Source organism: Siphateles boraxobius, unplaced genomic scaffold, assembly GCF_051911475.1.
Source record: "Siphateles boraxobius isolate OS27281-9 unplaced genomic scaffold, OSU_SipBor_1 130, whole genome shotgun sequence".
NCBI lineage: Eukaryota > Metazoa > Chordata > Actinopteri > Cypriniformes > Leuciscidae > Siphateles > Siphateles boraxobius.
The window spans coordinates 14,276,898-14,299,501 of NW_027508734.1; the positions used below are offsets into that span (position 1 = coordinate 14,276,898).

Sequence of the window (22,604 nt, forward strand, 5' to 3'; positions counted from 1 at the left end):
TTTAAATGGAATCAGTAACTTTATTGAATTATTTTTCAATAACACAGGATAACAAACAATTTCATGTGTCATTTCTGCAGTAACAAGCTGAATTGCTTTAAAGCCCATGAAGACTGATTTTCCATAATTTTCTCAAGATCACAAAAGTTATCTAAAGAAAACGTTTGACAATCACTTGTACATTTCAACTCCTCCATTGTGATATTTAACACCCACTTTTCACTTCTGATGGACAAAATCAAGTCCCGTCCTGCATTTTTTCTTAATGAATCCTGTTTCACCCAGAAATTCACCAGATTACAGGTGTAAAAGAGTTTTATGTAATTTTTAAAAGTCCTAAAGACCTTTAAATAGGTTTTAAAAAGGTTATGAATACTAGAGGATGAATAATACTGTAGATGCCATGGCTTACAGTAGGGAGGGAGAGCAAGAGAGGTGCTTCACTGTTGCAGGGCAGGAAGGATCTTCCCCTCACACAGACCGAATCCCACTCTATAGCCACTGCCCTCACAATAACCTGCACAGAGAGAGAGAGAGTTCATATTAATAGGGATCACATTTCTATCCATTTATAGCTCTCCAACTCAACAACAGGTAAAATTGATGTGACAGAAACCCTTAAACATGCACACAGACTCTAAAAGCCCACCTGAGAGAGTGACCTCGTCTCCATCCTTCAAAAAGGTCCTTGTCTCTCCATTGCCGAGGTCAATAGTCTTGGATCCCCTCCAGGAGAGCTCCAGCATGGAGCCAAAACTCTCTGGATCCTTTGTGCACACAAACACAGCGTCAGTACTGTATAATACAGCTCTGTGCAGAAATATGCTAGTTAGTTTTTTTTGTTTTTGTTTTTCCAGAAAACAAACAAGCTTGGCATATTATTATTATTATAAACAATTATAGTTAAAATGAATAATTTAAGTTATATAAGTTAAGTTATATTATTTACTAAATTTAAAAGATTGCAATAATATAAAAAATATAAATGTCTTACAGCTTATTTACTTAAATTAGTTGTTATTAATTATAGAAAAAAACTATAATTAGTTAATTATTATATTATTAACTGAATTTAACAGATTGAAATTATATTTATTATTAATAAATATAATTACATTTAATAATTATAGTTAATTATTATATTATTTTACTGAATATAACAGATTAAAATAAAGAAAATATAACTGTTGTCTGTTATAACTGTTGTCTGCTGTTGTAGTTACTTAAATTAACAATTTTTAAATTATTATTAATAATTATAGTTAAAGTTATTATTATACAATTTACTAATATAACAGATTTAAATAAAACTAAATATGAATGTGGCATCCAGTGCAGTTATTGAAATTATTAAATGGTTGTATATTTAAAATTATTATTAATAATTATAGTTACATTTAATAATTTAAGGTAATTGTGATACAATCGACTAATTTAACAGGTTGAAATAAAAAAAAATATATATAAATGTGGTTTCAAGTGTGTCTACTTGAATTAATTAATTAAAAAACATTTTTTTAAGGTCATAACATAACAAATTTGTCTCTTTAGGCCCATCATGAGACAGCAGACTTTTCTTTTTCGAGTGAACTATTCTTTAATATACTCTACATCAATGACATGCTCGCACACACACGCGTACCGGTCCACTGATGGTGCCAGATGCCAGCAGGTCGCCCGCTCTGACGTTGCAGCCGTTAACTGTGTGGTGTGCCAGCTGCTGTTTCATGGACCAGTACATGTACTGTGAAGACACAAAACCCATTACAAGCAGCTGGTGTCTATTACAAATAAAGAAATGGTTTTTCTCTGCATGTGAAAGAATGGCGTAATCTCTTCTGTCTGCTACAACGGAATGGGTTTTTTCCCAGAACTGATAGCACAAGGAGCCCAACACGGAGCAGGCGCTGAGAGATAGAGGCGGGGTTCACTAAGAATGAATTGCTTTGTTTATTTGCACTGCCTGCACAGCCTGTGTTGTTTTAATCCCTGATTCACTAATGGAGTTATGCAAATCAGGAAATGGTGTAAAGTTGCAAATCTTGCACAGGGCAATTTATGGCGAGGCAAACAGATGCAAAATCACACATACACAGATGTATTTATGGAAAGACAAAGACACCAGAAACAATCCCAGTTGGGATAAAAATAATCTCTAATGGGTTGAAAGGGTGATCAAATAAAATGCTAAAATATTTTCTGACCCACGTTTTCAGTACTTTGCTGTTTCTTGCCCCAGCATGACAACATGCTTACAATACGTTTGCCAACCAGTCTGAATATTTGTGTAGAATAATTGTCATCATTGCCTTATGCAATTCCTCAAAATTATGTAAAAACTCGCTGTCTTGGCGTGTTTCCTAGCCAGTAGAAACAAATCGTTAGCATTGAACCCTGCTGAAGCAGCTCTTAATACGTGCTGTGCTATTAAATGAAAGGTAAAATACAATAGAGCAATAGAATGAACAGTGAAAGTAACAAATGCCTTTTACCAGGCATAATTAAGCATGCAAATAACGTTGTTATTTGCTAAAAATGTTAAACCAATGAAATTGATTCATATTATTTTGCTTTCTCTACCTAATATAATTAAAAGTTGTACAGGTATGGGTATAGGCAAGTACTAAATTAAAAGTATCCGTATCGGCCTAGTTCAGGCAAAAAAGTGGTATTGGTGCATCCGTACTTGTCAGTATGAGTTTGTTACTCTTGAAACATCAACGTATAAATGCAAAACAAATGCAAAACATCTCTTACCTTAAAATTAGACTTGCAAATGGTGGCGGCCTCTTGCATCTCCTCTCCTGGCCAGATGAGAAATTCATGAGGAAGAAAACGAGACTGAGCACTTAAAGGTAAAAAGTGTCACATGTGCAAAAGAAACACAATGACAGAAAGATGATACAGATGCTGACACACACCTTTCACAGTGACAAAGAGGTTGATATTGAACATGTAGGGGTCATCGTGACATAAGTATGGAAGAGGCACAGGGTCCTAAAATTATAGACATATATAAAAAATAAAATAAAAAACAACATTAGAAAAATCCCACCAAACATTAAGTGCACATCTTGGCTAGTATATGGAGACTCATCCGAATTCAATGTTTGCATCAAGAGGTCAAGGTTTTGTCTGGTTTGCTTGGTCCAGGTAGCCCTGCTTGTAGATGCTGATACTACATCCTTATGCAGGAAAAATGTCTTTGTAAGAAATATTTGCTGTTAAAAAGTCCATGTTGAACTCCTAAAAAGAACGGCATTAGAAAATAAGCATCAGAACAGACCTGCAAGCCATTTTTGGGTGGCGACCCATCGACTAAGAATCACTGATCAAAGAGAATAAAGATGTGTTTAGCCTCATTCGCTTATAGTGGTTTGTTTTTTTACAGAAAGAAGAAAGTCGTTAACTCAAAGAATGGCCTTTAGCACGTCTTATTTCCCGCTTATATGCAATGTACTCAATGTATATGTACTCTGACGTCTGTGATGATGACCTGTCCGTTCCTCAGAGCTGTAACAAGTCATAGTTTGAATTTTTTCAACTTTACAGTCCTATCATTTTTAAGGATAATGGGTTTGCAATGGCCCTTCTTGAGGTGCTAATCGGGTACTTCGGCAGCATTTCAAAGGCAACACAAGCATGATCGCAAAGGCCTGCTACCAAGGGTAAGTATAATTATGCTGCCTTTTAAAGACACCCATCCATTTTGCATGAAGAAGGGCAGTTTGCGTGACACAGAGCTGTTGCATATGTAGAGAGATCCAAATCAGTCACTTGTAAGGTTTTTTGAAAAGGTTTTCATTTTTGAAAGAAGTCTCTTATGCTCGCCAAGATTGTATTTATTTATAAAAAATACAGTAAAAACAGAAATATTGTGAAATATTAAGTACAATTTAAAATAACTGTTTTCTATTCAAATATATTTTAAAATATTAACTTAAATCTGAATTTTCAACATCATTACTCTAGTTATTAGGGGCAGATGATCAAGAAATCATTCTAATATGATTTGCTAAACAAGAAACAATTCTTTTTATCATCAAAGTTGAAAACGGTTGTGCTGCTTAATATATTTTGATACATTCTTTTCAGGATTCTTCGTTGAATAGAAGGTTTAAAAAAGCATTTATATGAAAATTATGTTGATGGTATGGCCCTTATCTATACTCAAATCTTTGCAAAAATAAAAAAATGCATGATCTGAGTTATTTTTTGACTCATTTTAACAAATAACTGTCTGAATTTACAGTGTCATTTCATTATCAGAAAATTTTACAATTAACCCCATTTACCTGGACAGGATTGGGTTCAACAAAGGGCATCAGTGCTTCCATGGGAACAACCCAGGGAGAGATGGTGGTCCCAAAATTCTTACCCAGGAATGGACCTAATGGAACGTATTCCCAAGCCTGGATATCCCGAGCTGCAACAACAGAGAGAAACAGACACTACAGCAAGAAATCAATACAAATCATGCACTGGCATTGTGGAAGTGAGGTTTACAGGGAAAAACACCACTCAAACTTTCTTTAAAAACTGCAAAAATATTATTTGGCCCCTTTATCCTTTATTTTTTTGTAAGAGAACATCTTAAATGTATGGTTCCTGAACAACTAGATGCATTACATATGAAACTTGTATGGCATTTCTATAGTGAAATGATCATGCACACAGCCTTCTCACTGCTTGTCTTGTAACTTTATCTCTTCTGTGGTTTGCCTAAATACGGGTATGGATGGATCATTACTTGTGGCATTTCCTCTTCCTCGACTAAATTCAATTAGTTTCTTCAAATAAAATGTACAATTATTCACTGTACATATCCCTACAAAGGCACAAACAAGCTGTGTTCCAAACCTAGTGAACTGCCTTGCCGTCTACAGCCTACATAGGCATATGTGTGCATATATGATCGCTTAAAGCTCCAGTAGGTAACTTTTGTAAACAAATATTTGTTAAAACTGTCATTATGTCCTGACAGTAGAATATGAGACAGATAATCTGTGAAAAAATCAAGCTCCTCTGGCTCCTCTGTGGTCCTATTGCCATTTGCAGAAATAAATCGCTCCCGGTCAGAAACAACCAATCAGAGCCAGGAGGAATGTCTTAGCAGTGTCAATCACGCTCGTGTACGCGCTGATCACCCCTCTCTTGCACAGCGCGAGCGCGTACCGTCGTTCATGACTCTCCTGTTCGAACTCGTTCATCCAAATGAACAAATCTTTTTTCGAGTCATTTCGTTCATTCAGCAAACGAAATGACTCGAAAAAAGATTTGTTCATTTTGATGAACGAGTTCGAACAGGAGAGTCACGAACGTGCATCACAGAACAGAGCAAGGCGAGCATTTGTGCTCATAAAACTTAAAGTTTTTTATTTATTTTTGAAATGACCGATAGTTTCGCTAGATAAGACCCTTATTCATCGTCTGGTATCGTTAAAAGCCATTTGAAGCTGCACTGAAACTGTCATTTGGTCCTTGAACCGTTTGTAACCCATTGAAGTCCATTATATGGAGAAAAATCCTGGAATGTTTTCATCAAAAACCTTCATTTTTTTTCGACTGAAGAAAGAAAGACATGGACATCTTGGTTGACATTGGGGTGAGTAAATTATCAGCAAAAGTTTTTTTTATAAGTGAAATAATCTATTAACGTTATCTTACTAACTATTTTTAACTTATAGAAAGAGTGCAACGTTATAAAGTTACATGTATTGCAAAATTTACATTTAGCTGACGCTTTTATCCAAAGCGACTTACAATTGCTAGATATGTCAGAGGTCGCACGCCTCTGGAGCAACTAGGTTGCCATGGTTAAGTGTCTTGCTCAGGGACACATTGGTGTCTCACAGTGGATTCGAACCTGGGACTCTCACACCAAAGGCATGTGTCTTATCCATTGTGACATCACCACCACACGAAATACATAATGATTTGAGGACCAAGTTTGTAGTCAAAGTATGGGCAGGCCATAGTCAATGTAAAGCATATTGTTGATGTTTCGTCCCTATTAGTGAATGTTCCATAACTGTTTATAATCCGCCGTCATTGGTGGTCCTGTTTACTAGCCTGCGCGTTCACGGCAGGCTCCGCTGTGGGTGAGTAGCTGTGGAGGGAGGGCTGTAGTGCAGCAGAGAGCAAGGGGGTTGGACCTGTAAGTTGTGCTTGTTCAAATTTTCAGGCTAAGTCAACATTTTCTCAAAACTCCCTACTGCAGTTTTAAAATGCTGCACATGTAGTTCACCAATTTTTGCAGCAGAGCATAAGAGCCTTATCTTAGTGATAAATTCTCCAAAACTACATTTGATTTGTTTAAGGAATAATTTGCTGCAGCATTATTTCTCGCATTTCACCATAATGCATTATAGTGCAATATAATTTAATTATACAACCCAAATTTTTTTGGCAAAGTAACTAAGTCTTATAAAGCTTTTTTCCAGACAAATAAATTTGATCGCATTGAGCAATATTATTGAATTTATAACCCGCAAGCTTTCATAAAGTCTGCTGCCTCACGACACTGATATTCTTTACCGTGTCAGTTCTTTATTTATTCATTGTGTTTCAAATCCATTCATATATCTGAAATTGATACAGCCCAGAAATCTCATCCAGATTGATGCATCAGAGTACTTTTCATGGCCTTAAGCAGAACAGATGCCAAAGAGACACAGAGAAGAAAGAAAGACTACACGCCTGCACACATATATATTCAAATGTGCATACCTATAGACTAAACACGTAATACGCATGTGCATGGTGTCAGCGTTTTCACAGGTTTGTGTTTTTAAAGCTTGCGCAGAGAAAATAAATAAATAAATAATATATATCTATATACTTTTTTTTCTTCCTTCAAGGCTTGTACCTTGGAACCTATTTCAAGTTTTGTAATTTCGAACTACCAGGCACTGTTGGGTTTTTCTGTTAGAACGGTGTCGTGTAAGCGGCCCCTAAGTTAAAAACTAATGATCTTTGCAACGGAAGTGAATCGATCAAAACTAACTTTAGCTCGACAATAACTTTATTCTAGAGCTGCTGTAAAGCCAAAGCAATCTCTGTTACTTTAATTTCCTATTATCACTGTAAAGCTGCTTTGAAACAGTCCATATTGTTAAAAGCGCTGTATAAATGAAGGTGACAGTTTCTAGTATCTGTTCCGAACAGGACAAAATATTCTGAGCTGTACTCATATAAAATACAGATATCTACCCTCTGCATAATTCTGACAGAATCTCACTAGAAGACAGGTAGCATTTCTAAGGAATGCTTTCTGCTGGTGAGGAAGTAACTTTGGAGATGAAAGAGGTTTTCTAAAAACAAAATGCAAGGAAAAAAACACTGAATGTAAAGTAAAATCTGGAATGAAGCAGTATAAAAAGTCTTCAGCATTCCTGAGACTGTCATTAAAAGTGCACTTATACTTTTTTAAACTGCAATTAAAACGCACAACTTATATGATGCATTTTAATATGAATTTTTTTAAATATATTACAGTATTTCTGTCCTCTACAGTCTACATCCACCAGTTGGAGTGCCCATGATATCCACCAGAGGGCACTCCTCCTGACTCCTTGGCTTTCCCATCATGAACTTTATTTCCCATAAACCATTGCCTGTATTCATTATGGTGTGATTACGTTCAGCTGAGTGTCATTACCTTGTAAATGCTTGCCTATTTAAGCCCTGTGTGTTGACTCTCACTTAGAAAAGTCTTGTTGGTCTGATTGCATTTCTGAGCTCTTGTACTTTGGATTCATGTCCTTTGGTTTTGAGCTTTTGCCTGTCTCCTGTACTGCCCTGTTTGCCTGTTTCTTGGAATGCCCTGTTTGCCGGTTCTTGACTACTCTTATGGATTATCCTGAAATAAAGCTTGGATCTTTCCCCAAGTCTCAGAGCAGTTTTGTAACAGAGCAGATACATTCAGTAATGCATGTGCAAAATTATAGCAAATATTTAAAAGTAAATAAAAATATCCTGAAAATTGACAAATTTGATTTCCAAACATCTTGTGATTTTAATGCTTTCATACTGATGTCAGCCAATAATATTCCCTGCTAAAAAATACAATTGGTACAAATTCCACAAAGTCAAAAGGCTTATGTTTTACTCACTCTGCTACAAAACACAGTATTCTGTGAATGGAAACTTAACAGGTAAGCAGCTGCTGTGTAAATGGACGCCTGCGTGCTTCACCAAGCATCACCCAGGGCCTTCTCGACCTAAAAGTGTTTCTCATTTTCGAAATCTGCTCAACGACTCAGAAACATGCCATGTGTTTAGTGTTCTCAAAAAGGAACCATTGTAGGTTTGGGAAGAGATAGGGGTTGTCAGATAGTTAAGTAGTACCAATATGGTTTTATGACAGAAACTTCTCTACAAGTCCATCATACTAGTACAGTGCATGATAATACTGTTGTATGAAATTTTATCCTGTTTTTCAGTCACTCTCAAATCTCCTTTGCTATTTTTCATACAAAGCTGTCGTATGACATCAGAAGATTCGGAATATAGGTGCATTTACGCTATGTTGTAATACCAAAATTACGAGATTTAAACTTGTAAAAAGCGTTCACGACCTCGCTTGTAAGATGCGAAATTTCTGAGAGCTCCTCCTTGCACCACCTGACCGCTGAAGATTAATTTAGGTGCTGATAGTTTTGCCATAGAAAACCATAACATGAGAAAAGCTCAGAATAGAGCATCACGTGTTGTAATCTTGAGACTGCGGTAATTACATACTGTAATCTCATACTGATTCTTCCTTTATGATATTTTAAGGTTCTTTTTTTTTCCTTAAATCATTATCTGGTTCTGTTTACAACTCAGACATTCTGCCTTCCATTTCACTTTGATATTATTATATCATTTCAAACCGGTATTAAATGATTATTGGGAAAACGAAGTAAATGATGGCAAAACTTTCATTTTTGAGGGGAAAACCTTTCCTTTAAAGTGGCCCTACTATACTATTTTAAAGTCTTCAACATGCATCTAAGGTCAAAAAACACTTTGGTTTCACTTTTTCTTTTGATGTTCCCTTTAACACTTTCTGTTGACTTTAAGTAACATTGCTCCTACATGTCTACTAACTCTCATTAAAGTGTTAGTAGTGTATTAGAAGAATGGTAGGGTTAGGGTTAGAATAAGTTGACATGTAGTTGCAATGTTATTTATAGTTAGTAGAATGCCTGTTGGAGTACCATCATAAAAATTAACAAAAAGAGTTAGCAGATATTACATTCAAAAGGGACCCTCAAAATGATGTATCGATATTTTTCTTTTTTCATTTTCTCAAAATATACATTGCAGGATCACCTCTTGTCTCAGTGTCTGATGCAGTTTGGCCAAGAATCCATTCTCTCTAAACCCCTTCTTTCCACAAGCCTACCCTACTCTGATTGGTCAGACGGCCCTGTCTGTTGTGATTGGTCTACCGCTTACAGGGCTTGTTGGAAATGAAACGGCCATTACCATATCTTAATTTCAGCTGATGCACAGTGATAACATGAGTAACGATGGCGTCTGTTTTACCATATATATTCCAGTGCGAGTAATTATCCTTTGGAAGTGCATGCAAAGTGCATTTCTCCTTGCAGAACAGAAACCAGCGTCTTCTTGACATGTTGACAACACAAACCAAACTCTTCCAAGCCTCAGCTACAACTAGTGTTTGAGGGCAGGTCAAAGTAGATGTTATTCGAGGGCATCCAATGAAAACCATAGGCTGGCATTAAAGAGAATGTTCACCCAAAAGTGAAAATTCAGTGATCAATTACTCGACTCCTTTCAGGTAGTTCAGAATCAGTTCATTCTTTTGGGAGAATCTAACTCCATTTATTGTGCACTGTGATATTTGAAACTTTGCAGACCTTTTGTATTCCACGCTCCATCAAAGTTAATAACAGAAAAAGCATAAATAGAGCAGTTCAAGCTTATATAAAATCATTTAAGATGATGTGGGAGAATATGTATTGAAGAAGACAACATATTGCTGGTTCTCACCACTCCAGTCGTTCATAAGCACCATGCCGAAGATGTGCTCGTGAGCCTTCTCCACTGGGATGGGCTCTCCCAGATTGTTCCCTTTTCCCACAAAGAACGCCTGAAAAACAAACACAAAAACATCCTTCATTCGTCTTTCATAAAACTTGCATAAGATATTGCACCACATGCACAAAAATATCGCAAAGCCACTGTAGACTATATTTAAGAGGGGGAAAAGTGACAGGAAAAACACCAAACCTGGTGCAATGTGTATAAAAGCACAATTTTCAAATGTTTCATTGTTGCATAGAAAATCAGTTACAGCAATTTCAGAGGAAATACATTATAGTGCATATCGAACATCAGCTGCAAAACTTTGAGACCTGCAATGAGAAATCAATCAATTGAGTGCCATTTAGGGAAAATTTTCACTGAAAGTACATTCATTGTAAAGACATTTCTCCTGAGATTATGTGCCTTGTTTATATGAACAATGGGGAAGGAATGAGATCTATATAAGTATTTTCTGCACAGGACTGAATCAGCAAGAACTTATGATAACATGCTCAACTAATAAACTATATCGCATGAAACATTTACTCACCATCTCTAACTCTATATCCAGCTGTTTGCTAGGTCCAAAGATGGGCGGCTGAGCTGAAAGAGAAAGACAGAGAAATATAGTTATAAAAAAAAACAGATTTACAGCTGTTTTATCGGATAAATCAGCACAGTTCATTATAGAGTGAATTTACCTCAAATTTATAGTTCTCACTTAAAGATGTCAGCTCAGTTCTCAAGTGAGGTTGTAATAATGAATGGCACGGGTTTGATGACCAATGAAAGCAATCATTTAACGTAAGTGAAAATATCAAAACAGCCCAATCATCTACATGGAGGTTCTTCATAAAACATGATGCCATTAATCATTGCTATGATGTCTATGAAGCAAATAATAAAATGCACATATTGAGTTTTGTTAATGTGCTGACTGTGCTGTATGTTAATACACAACACATTATTCAAACAGAGAATATTTCAATTTGCATTTAACTGCAAAAATAAACAAACTATTTTGCAAAGAAAACGTCTCGTTACGTATGTAACCCTCGTTCCCTGAGTAGGGAACAGAGACGTTACATCGGATGACGACGAATGGGGTTTCGCTTAGAAAGCCTATCAACTTCGAGTATTACAAAACGAGCCAATGGCAAAGAAATGCCATGGGTCTGCGGAATTTGATTAGCGTATCTCCGCCCTAACTCGTGGGTATAAAAGGAAGATATGTTTCTTCGCTGAGGAGCCAAGACTGAGCTTCAGGCGATCCCCGCAGTACAGCGGAAAGTGGCAGGAAGACGTAACGTCTCCGTTCCCTTCTCAGGAGGGAGGGTAACCGAGGCATTCCCTTTCGTTGTCACTCCGAGTTACGTCGGATGACGACGAATGGGGTTACCAGTCTAATCACGCCACCTTCTCGGCTGCTTCCAGTGCCCTGCGTAAATCTGAGATCCCTGTTGTGAGACTGGCACCGACGAAGGACTCCTATTTAGCACAGGAATACCAAGGTACACTGGGGAGCATATCCCAAGGTTTAGGGGAAATGTAATTATTGCCAACCCAGAGGGGGGGACTTAGAAAATACATATATGACCCGAAGGATGCATATGGAAAACACTGGGGTGTCCAGCCGCAGGTGGAATATTTAAACCCCGGGGGTGTCAAGGTGGCTTGCCAAGGGAAAGACACATGCTCAGAGTGGCTTACAGTGGAAATACACATGCACACGGGAGGCACCTAGCCGACGGGCAGGCAATAGACACTGGCGCCGACGTCAGGAGTGCTGGAGGAACTCAGGGTTTTCGGGGTAGCTCAACTGAGGAGAATATCACACGTATCCAGTCCGTGGAGTGGAATGGCGAGCAAGCGAAGACACCTGAGCGGGTCCAGTACTAGCTGGTTGAAGCGAGTATATGAGAGGACACTGGCTCCACTCGGAGATTGTAGAATCTGGCGAATGTGTTCGGTGTCGCCCAGCCTGCAGCTCTGCAGATGTCTGTCAGCGAGGCGCCATGCGCTAGAGCCCAAGAGGACGCCACACTCCGGGTGGAGTGGGCAGTCACACCAAGGTGGCACGGTCGACCTTGCTACTGGTAAGCCAAAGCAATGGCGTCCACTATCCAGTGAGACAACCTCTGCTTTGAGAGAGCCTTTCCCTTCAGCTTCCCACCATAACAGACAAAGAGCTGGTCTGAGGTCCTGAAACACTGCGTTCTGTCTACATAGGCGCGGAGGGCGCATACTGGACAGAGCAGTGCCAAGGCTGGGTCTGCCTCCTCCAGGGGCAGCGCTTGCAGGTTCACCACCTGGTCTCGGAAGGGTGTGGTAGGAACCTTGGGCACATGAGAGTAAGACGGCCCGAATTCCAGGCACGCTTCCTCAACGGAGAATGCGTGCAGGTCCCCTACCCACTTGATGGAGGCCAGTGCAACCAAGAGCGCTGTCTTCATTGACAGGAACTTAAGCTCCACTGATTGCAGAGGCTCAAAGGGAGCACTCTGCAGGGCAGTTAACACCACTGAGAGGTCCCAAGAGGGAACGAGAGGAGGGCGAGGAGGATTCAGTCTCCAGCACCAGTTGACAAAGAGGTTCCACTTCAACGCATAGAGATGTCTTGTGGACGAAGCTCTAGCGGAAGTGATGGTACTAGCCACCTACCGCTGGTGGTAGGGTACTCAAACCTGCCTCGTTCCATCCAGGAGCCAAACGTGGAGGTTCCAAAGATCGGGACGAGGGTGCCATAGGGTGCCCTGTCCCTGAGAAAGGAGGTCCTTCCTCAGAGGGATCGGCCAGGGAGGTGCTGTCTCGAGGAGAACTAGTTCGGAGAACCAGGTCCGGTTGGGCCAGTAAGGCGCAACCAGAATGACCTGCTCCTCGTCCTCCCTGACCTTGTGCAAGGTCTGCGCAAGAAGGCTCACTGGGGGAAACGCATACTCGAGGCCCTGCGGCCAGCTGTGCGCTAGAGCATCCGTCGCGAGGAGAACTAGTTCGGAGAACCAGGTCCGGTTGGGCCAGTAAGGCGCAACCAGAATGACCTGCTCCTCATCCTCCCTGACCTTGTGCAAGGTCTGCGCAAGAAGGCTCACTTGGGGAAACGCATACTCGCGGCCCTGCGGCCAGCTGTGCGCCAGAGCATCCGTGCCGAGCCTGCCCTCGGTCAGGGAATAAAACTGGGCGCAATGGGTCGAGTCATGAGAGGCAAACAGATCTATCTGTGCATCCCCGAACTGGTCCCGAATCAGCTGAACCGCCCGGGGATGGAGCCGCCATTCCCCCGGGAGGAGCTGAAACCGTGAGAGCTCGTCGGCTACACACTTCAGAGCTCCGGGGATATAAATGGCACGAAGCGACCTCAGATGCTTCTAACTCCATAAGAGGAGGTGGCGGGCGAGGTGCGACATACGGCGGGAGCGCAGACCACCTTGGCGGTTGATACGTGTTGGCCCTTGAGCACGGCCCGGAAGCGGCGCAGAGCAAAACGTACAGCCAGCAACTCGAGGCAATTGATGTGCCATAGGCGGAAGGGTTCTGTCCAGGAGCCTGCAGCAGCACGTCCATTGCACATGGTGCCCCAGCCCGTGGAGGAGGCATCTGTCGTTACAACAAGATGCTGCAAAGCTCGTTCCACGGGCACTCCGGCCCGTAGAAAACTGAGGTTCGCCCACGGGGTGAAGGTCTGACAGCAGGTCGGAGTAACTGGTACTCGGAGGGTGCCGTGTTGCCATGCCCGACTCGGGACTCGGTCGCGAAGCCAAAGCTGAAGCGGTCTCATATGAAGCAATCCGAGCGGCGTTGCCGCGGCTGCAGATGCCATTTGCCCCAGGAGTCTCTGAAATAATTCCAGTGGAACCGCACTCTTGCCCTCGAACTGTCTCAGGCAAGTCAGCAGTGACTGCGCGCGCTCGCTCGTAAGCTGCGCGGACATGGCGACCGAGTCCACTTCCATACCGAGAAAAGAGATCCTCTGCACGGGGCAGAGTGTGCTCTTCTCCCAGTTGACCCGAAGGCCCAGACGGGCTAGGTGCCGGAGCACTAGATCCCAATCGCAAACTTGATCTCGAGAGTGAGCTAGGATCAGCCAGTCGTCGAGATAGTTCAGGATGCGAACCCCGTGTTCCCGAAGGGGAACAAGGGCTGCCTCGACGACCTTCGTGAAGACGCGAGGAGACAGGGCTAACCCGAATGGGAGAACCGCGTACTGATATGCCTGCCCCTCGAAAGCAAACCGCAGGAACGGTCTGTGTCCAGGGAGAATGGAGACATGAAAGTAGGCGTCCTTCAGGTCGATCGCTGCAAACCAATCCTGGGGCTGTACACATTCGAAAATGCGCTTGGCAGTGAGCATCTTGAACGGCAGCCTGTGAAGGGAGCGGTTCAGCACGCGCAGGTCGAGGATTGGCCGTAACCCACCGGTTTTCTTCGGGACAATGAAGTACGGACTGTAGAAGCCGGACCTCATTTTGGCTGGACGGACAGTCTCGATCGCACCCTTTGCCAGCAGGGTAGCAACCTCCGCTCTCATGATAGGGGCACTGCCACCGACCAAAGTGGAGCGGACTCCTCTGAAGCGTGGAGGAGACCGCGCGTTCGTGCGACCCAGCGGGACAGGTTGGGAAGCTCTAGCCAGGCTCCCAAGAACTGTACCAGCGGGGTCATGCGAACCACAGACTTCCCGTCGGTGGGGCAGCGAGGCGGAATGACTGTCCCAGACGTGGATGGCATAGCGGCCCAGTGTCGGGGCATAGTCATTGACCGCGTCCTGACAGAGGAGACCAGGGAAGGACAAACGTTCCACGGGGTCTGCTCTGCCAGGGGGCTGGCGACAGAGGGGGATGAGAGCTGAACAGTCCAGGGACGGCTCGTGCTGTCATCCAGCTCTGGGACAGAGGTGGACGAGGGGTGCACGGCTCGGAGGCGGCGCACCGTGTCGTCCGAAGACTCTGTGTGCTCAGGGATGAACATGTCACTTCTTTCTTTAACCACATTAGGGTGCTGCCCACCCGGGGGTGAGCAGCGGGGAGTGGAGAACAAAAGATTCTCCCCCGGCCCTCCACCGGGGGAAGGAGGGGTCCTCCTACCATCTCCTGAGAAGTGAAAGTCATCCTGAGCAGCCCGTCTCAGGAGCACCGCTTGGCCCGGCGTTTAGCGGGGGGCAGGAGAGGGCTGGGGCGCCTTCTTACAGCTTCCTCCGCGACCAGGCCCGGGTGGTGGCTGCTGCTTGGGCCGGGAGGGAGGGAACCGCAGGAGGGCACCCTCGGCGGCGAACAGATTGAGTATTCTGCCCGGTCGGCTGGGTGGAGGCAGCAGCGGGCTGTCGGGGCAAAATGTGCTTGATAGCCTCAGTCGGGGAGTGGAGAACAAAAGATTCTCCCCCGGCCCTCCACCGGGGGAAGGAGTGGTCCTGCTACCATCTCCTGAGAAGTGAAAATCATCCCTGAGCAACCCGTCTCAGGAGCGCCGCTTGGCCCGGCGTTTAGCGGGGGGCGGGCCAGGAGAGGGCTGGGGTGCCTTATTACGGATTCCTCTGCGACCAGGCCCGGGTGGAGGCTGCTGCTTGGGCCGGCCGGGAGGGGGGGCAGCCGCAGGAGGGCGCCCTCGGTGGCGAACAGACTGAGTATTCTGCCCGGTTGGCTGGGTGGAGGGAGCAGCGGGCCGTCGGGGCAAAATGTGCTTGATAGCCTCAGTCCGTTTCTGCGCAGTCGAGAACTGTTGGGCAAAGTCCTCGACTGCACCGCCGAAAAAGCCGGCCTGTGATATGGGGGTGTCGAGCAGGCGGGACCGCTCGGCCTCCCGCATATCAGCGAGGTTCAGCCAGAGATGTCTCTCCTGGATCACGGCTGTGGACGTCACCAAACCGGGAGCGTGCGGTCACCTTCGTCGCTCGGAGAGCAAGGTCGGTGGCGGCGCGCAGCTCATTGAAGAGCCCTGGGTCTGTCCTACCCTCGCGCATGTCCCTGAGCATCTGGGCCTGGTAGACCTGCAGAATGGCCATGGCATGCAAAGAGGTAGCTGCCTGTCCCGCCGCTCTGTAAGACTTCGCCACTAGCGTAGACGAATATCTACAGGCTTTGGATGGGTGCTTAGGCTCACCATGAGAAGAAGCGCTCTGAGGGCACAGTTGCAACGCAACAGAGCGTTTGACCGGGGGGAGCCCAGTGTACCAATCACCAATGTATCATCCAACCGCGAGCGCTCGGGACAGGGTGGAGGGGTCCACTCTAAACTGATGCTCGCGGCGGCCCGGGAAAGCATGGCCTTCATTTCCGGATCGGACTCGAGCACAGCCGTATGCACACCGGAAGGTGGCAGCTGTGACGGGTCTTCACTTCCAGAAGAATCTGACCCACCTTGTGATGCTGCGATAGACATAGTGTCCTCCTCTGGAGTGCCAAAGGAAATCCGCAGGGCATCAGAAGATCGTCCCGCGGAAATCCCCTGAACACTCGCAGGTTGCAACATTGGAGAGGGCGCGGCTGGGCACGGACGGATAGTCGGCGCTTTGTTCCAAACCGTCACCCTCAGATCACCCTGGCCACCAGCCGAAGTAGAACCTCTCGTGGAGGCGCTAGATCGGGTTGTGGATGAGGTCTTCCTTTTATACCCACGAGGTAGGGCGGAGATATGCTATTCAAATTCCGCAGACCCATGGCATTTCTTTGCCATTGGCTCGTTTTGTAATACTCGAAGTTGATAAGCTTTCTAAGCGAAACCCCATTCGTCGTCATCCAACGTAACTCGGAGTGACAACGAAAGGGAACTGTTTTTGTGCTAATGTTCTGAGAGCATTATTAATGACCAGATCATTTTAAATGAAAATTCTATTAACATTACTGGAAAAATGTTTTTCAGAACTTTGATTGAATCTTGCAAGAACGTTAGCCAAAAGTTCTGAGGATGTTCCCTGTTAGCTGGGTAAGTTAGGACCAATAAAAAAAATGTCATTGTGTAGATTTTTAATGCCATTTTAATGTGCAATCAAACAGAAACCATACATTTTATTTTCAACTATATCAATTTTAAGCTACTTTACAGCTGAATAACTTCTGTTAACAAGTCCACAGCTTGTCCAAAGTCTTTTGTTTACCTGCATCTGGTCTCATCTGTCCTTGAGGTCTTCTGATTGGTGTTCCAGAGACAACCACAGAGGAAGCTCTCCCATGATACCCCACTGGCAGTCTCAGCCTACAGGACAGGATAATATGTCATTCCCTTTAACATCAACACATCTTTCTTTTGTTCCAATACAAAACTGTATGACTTTCTTCATACAAAGAAAATATTATGTAGAAATTTGACTTTCAGTGAATGAAAAAAAAAATATTTTTGGGTGAACTATATAACCATTCTTCTCTTAATCATGTAACTATCTAATCTCAACATTTGACCAGCAACACCTCTCTCATCTATAGGTCATGAAAGTAAAGTAAAATAATCTGTTTAATGTAAAAGAGCTAAGGGTTATCTAGAAAAACTGCCCAGTGTTGTGTAGTTTTTAACGTTTTATTATTTGATGCATTTGTGGTTTCATAAAAATTGCAAGTTGTGTGTTTTATTTTTATTACACGAAAAATGTTATATAAAAGTCCTCTTTAAATTTCAGAGTAAAGGCACATCACTTACCTAAACATTATGTAGTTAGGCTTTCAGATAAAAATCTTATAAAAATAAAATTGTAAGCATTTAAAAAAAGCATTCTCTAAATATTCAATGTCATGTCATTTTTTTCTTACAAATAAAAATGGTCAGATATACTTTCAATGCAGGCGAATTCAAATCATTCCTGTTTTTGGTTTTTAAAATAATGTATATACCTTTCCAGTAAGGATAATACTTGAATTTAATAAGGTTTTTTTATGTATGATGATCACCCCAAATTATTGTATTGTATGGTTTCATCTGTAATTTAATGTCAAGTGTAAACAACCATTTCACTGTATTAGACCCACAAGAAACAACAAAAGCAACATAAATGCATAATATCTGTCTCCTCTTCTAAAAAAAGGACACCTTTGAGTTTAGTCATGGTTTGTTGTACGGAAAAGAGCAAAATAATAATAATATATAAAAAAAAAAAAAAAAAAAAAAAAATCTGTTCTGTTCCGCAGAAAAAAATTATCAGCAGACGGGTTTGGAGTGACTTGAGGGTGAGAAAATATTGACAGAATTTACACTTCTGGGTGACCTTGTACATTTCATCCTACTCCAAAAATCACCCAGAAAACAAAACCCCAGCTCAGGCCCACGTTTCTAAACTAATTCTCATTTTTTTCCTGAAGAAGTGTCTCGCGTTTGAAAAGTCCCAGTGACAGATTGACTGAGCCGAGGGGAACTTGAGGTAGGTGACTGAAAATTAAATTACAAAAAAAACCTTCCCTTTCCATTTCCACATGCTGTCTCCAGGCGAATAACCCCCTCTCTGGGCCTTGTAAGTGAAAATGTGACAAGAAATACAGTTCTGTTTTGGAGGGAAAAGTTATTGCTAAAAGACGTTTTTCACAGCGAGCTGGAAAATACGCAGGTGCATTATTTAGCCTGACAGGCGTATGCTGGAAAAGAATAAAGAGACTGTTTATGGGAATAACTTACAGGAACTTTGCTGGGTCTTTAAAACTTGAACGCTATCTCAAAAGATGAGTGAAATATATGAAGTCAGCAGGAGTTGGTGATGATGTGATTGTGTTTCCGGCAACACGATTGCTTCGGATGTTAGTATTTAAGAGGGTGAGGAATATTAATGGCCTGTCACGTACCAGTTGGGCATCAAGGCATTTTCTTTTCCACGGAACATTATTCCAACGTTGGTGGCATGATCTTTTGATGAATAAAAGTCTGTGTAGTCGCCTGTTGGAGAGAAGGGAGAATGAAAGATGATGGAAAATGAGTCAGGGGGTTAATGAGGAATAAACACATGTAGTGACAGGAGTGAAAAATCATAATTTGTCCCCCCATGTATCTGTTAGAATTCAGTTCTGTTTTCGGTGCACTACACTGAAAAATGTTATTTAGTTATTATTAATAAATAATCCATTTTTTCACAGATGTACGATCACTTTGTGTGAGAAAATGATTTAATAGTTAAGTCTGAAAGTTCCATTTATTTTAGTTGTTCACTTATAATCGTCACCTCGCGCGCGGTCTTAAATCTCATTCACAATTTTAGGTTTATAATTGGTCACGTGACAATTGATAACTAATGACATGTGGTATAAATTACGCAAATTCTGATGCAACGTTCCTAAAAGTGATTTGAGAGCTCCGTTGCAGGGGAGGAAAGTATCATGAAAGAAACAAAATAATTCAGGGTCGGAATGACAGGACAAAATTTACAAAAAGTAAATTAATTACACTGAATTAAATATATGAGTAACTTTTAATGTTTGTCTGAACCATCCCGGCAACTCCTTTATCAAGCCATTATGAAACCACCTTTCACAAAAGGTTCGAAATTTCCCATATCCAGAAGCTTCTGATCTCTCTTCAAGAAACACAAGATCTTTGACTTGTATGGGACTCAATTTGGCTATGTATCTGCAGCTATTGGTCCTTATTTATTAATGAAATATGCTCTCAAAACAATTATATGTGTAAATAGTGCAAGAAAGAAAAGACCATTCAAGAATTCAGTATTCAAATAATATGACGACCTCGTTATTGATAACATTTTGAATCTGACTAACATTCTGTCAATGTAAAGGCCCATTCACACCAAGAACGGAAACTATAAAAACTGTAATAACTATATTAGTGTCCACACCAGCAGACGATATTGTTCTGTTTATTGTAAGTGTGCGCTGCTGTTCTATTGTTCTGTTTATTGTAAGTGTGCGCTGCTGTTCTATCGTCTGCCGCTTTAATGAATGATGAATTCTGATCTTTAATCTTACATTTCTTACAGGAGTATTAAGTATAAAGTTTACAAAAAACTAAAATAAATAACAGTACATATTTTACACATAAAAGTTAAAGCTGAGGTAACTACATAAGTTAATACTTAAGGTTAGAGTTATTAGAACAAACCCTAACCATAATGTTTGATGAAAATTATATGATTATTAAACACACATAGAAAACATATACCAAAATAATACAGAAATAACAAGGCTGTAATCTTCTATGGCATGAGAAAGGGTTTAAAAGGTTTCTGAATGGCTCTAAAAGCTATACTGTAGTTAGTGAACAGTGTACTCTAGTGGTCATTATGGAACATAACCATAAATTACACTAGTTTTGACGCATCCTAAACGATCCAATTCATGAAGTAGTCAAAGACTGTTTCAGACTGTTTTAACTTCAGAGTCAGCATACAAGTGTTGATTATGTATTATTCACGAGTGTATGTTCTTCCAAAGTAAAAATAATTGTCTTCAATAATTTGCTCTGCCTCTAAAACAACTTTAGTTTTTGGCTGACATGACAAATCCCTTTTGTTTTAATTCTTTACCACCATGCTTAATTCTGGTATGTCATGATGATCTATCAATTACTTATGGATAAAATAAAGTCCCACCCATCATTGTTTTTTTTTTTAGATGATTATTTTGTTTTATTCTGAAATGCAAATGATAATTGAAGTAAAACAGTTGCAAAAGGCATTTCATGTCGACTTTAAATCTAAATTGAGGAGCAGAGTTGATATAAAACAGGAGTAATAGATGAAATATGGTTCTATGATATGAAAATATGAAGTCTGAGTAGACAGGCCATGACACTCACCTATCTCAGCCGGGATATGCATCACTGTTGAACTCTGATGAACAAACGCCCTGAAGATCACAAAACACAAGGGACATTCCTTAGAAATAATGATTTTAAAACTGTACAAACTGTATATTCTATCCCTTCACTATAACTCTAACCCTAAATTTACGCATCACAGAAAACTCTCTGCATTTTTTACATTTTCAAAAAACATAATGTATGATTTATGAGTTTTTTTTCCTCATGGGGACCAGAAAAAAAGTCCCCATAAGGACAGGGATTTCAAATATTGGCATCTTTATTAACGTAGGGTTTACCAGGACCACACACACACACACACACACACACACACACACACACACACACACACACACACACACACACACACACACACACACACACACACACAAAATAATAAATGCAATAAATGTTAAACAAAATAAAAGTAAATAATGATAAAAATAAATCAAATAAAATGCATACTATTTAAAATGTTTAATGTTGCTGCATAATGTGTACTGTTTTTTAATTTATAGGCAGTATACAGTGCATACTTAGAAATAATATGCAATAAAAAGTATACAAACTAATGGACTCCATAATGTGGGAGGGACATTTACCTGCTTCTTAAACTGACGTCATCACGCAGCGTGGACTCATTTGCAGCCAGAAGCATCTGGAGGCACTTTCTCGCTTCTCTCCAAGCGTCATAACCCAGAGCCATAAATGCATTGAGTGTGGGCTTTTATGTGGGGAACAAACAAGTGTAAGCATGCAGAATAACACATAATATTTAATACAAAGCTAAACTGATGAAGCTCACCTGTTCAAAAACATCCTGGTGGGCCACAAGAACCGGTCCATTGAAAAGATGCTTGATAACACAAAGATCCAAAATTTGGTCTCCAATGGCTACGCCGATTCTGCGCCTGGGCTGTTATAACCAAATATGTTATACATGGTAGAAAGGATCTTGTGACTAGAACATTTCTGCATGAATTTCAGAATGTATTTGGTTTTCTTTGGCTTTAATGACAGCAGCACAAAAAACAATCATAATGTTCTTCTACATGTTCCGAGCATCTAGTGCTTCTGTGGAAGCAATGTGTACAAAGGAGATTACATGGTCACAAATGTTATTATCATTTTGCACTGTCTACTTTAATACTTTAAATGCTATGCTTAGGCAATATAAATGCTGACAATCATGCCAAATAAAGCCTTGTTGACAGAGAGGGTTTACTTTAGATTCTGAATCCTGATTATCGATGTTTTCCGACCCTTGAAACCAACTGTGTCAACAGACAGAATTGCGGTGCAAGTAATAATATTCTAAGTATAATCATTTAGTTTTCTCTCATCGCAAAACAAGACTTTAGTAATTCGGTTCGACCAAACATACTGACATTTTTAGGATTGAATAAACTCTGTACTTACATTATCTGGCGTGGAAAAAACTCCATAAGGCAAATTGTGAAATGAAAAGTCACTTTTCTCCTCAACTTTTACGAAAGACATTTTGAAGGTACAATGGTACTCTGAAATACTTCTCAGAGTAAACAAAAGCGCAAGTAACTTCTTCCAGATGCCAAGTTGAGACATATGAAAGTTACCGCCTCACGTGTCGAAGCGGCGAGCCAATCAGAGACGCCCCCTTCTATCCTCCCAACGTCAAGACCTCTTCGTTCATTCGACGTGACTCAGCAGAAAAATAATACCAACCACAGAACAGTATCCAGGGAACTACACTAACATTTTCCACTGGTGGCACTTGCGCTACTAACTTTTTCAGTTACTAGCGCAAAACATGATTTGGTCGCACAAATTATTTATATAGTAAGCCGCTCTGGATAATAATGACC

The 22,604-nt window shown here is 41.4% G+C and overlaps 1 protein-coding gene across 1 annotated transcript; it reads right to left on the reverse strand.

Moving 5' to 3' along the window:
- On the reverse strand, positions 1–22,391 carry fah (fumarylacetoacetate hydrolase (fumarylacetoacetase)). Its single transcript, XM_077228037.1, has 14 exons — positions 22,180–22,391; positions 21,566–21,676; positions 21,363–21,484; positions 20,758–20,807; positions 18,795–18,885; positions 17,129–17,226; positions 10,592–10,644; positions 10,006–10,105; positions 4,296–4,426; positions 2,922–2,997; positions 2,758–2,804; positions 1,643–1,744; positions 650–767; positions 1–517 (listed from the first exon to the last, which is right to left on the reverse strand). The coding sequence occupies exons 1-14, from the start codon at positions 22,342–22,344 to the stop codon at positions 441–443; spliced, it is 1,341 nt and encodes a 446-aa protein (XP_077084152.1). The 5' UTR covers positions 22,345–22,391; the 3' UTR covers positions 1–440.
- Positions 22,392–22,604: the final 213 nt, after the last annotated feature.

Coding starts and splice junctions, on each gene's coding strand:
- fah (XM_077228037.1), bottom strand. CDS start 22,344: ATGTCTCAACTTGGCATCTGGAAGAAGTTACTTGCGCTTTTGTTTACT. Junction 20,808..21,362: donor GACGTCAGTTTAAGAAGCAG/GTAAATGTCCCT, acceptor TGTGATCTTCAG/GGCGTTTGTTCATCAGAGTT. Junction 10,645..17,128: donor ACAGATGAGACCAGATGCAG/GTAAACAAAAGA, acceptor TTTCTCTTTCAG/CTCAGCCGCCCATCTTTGGA.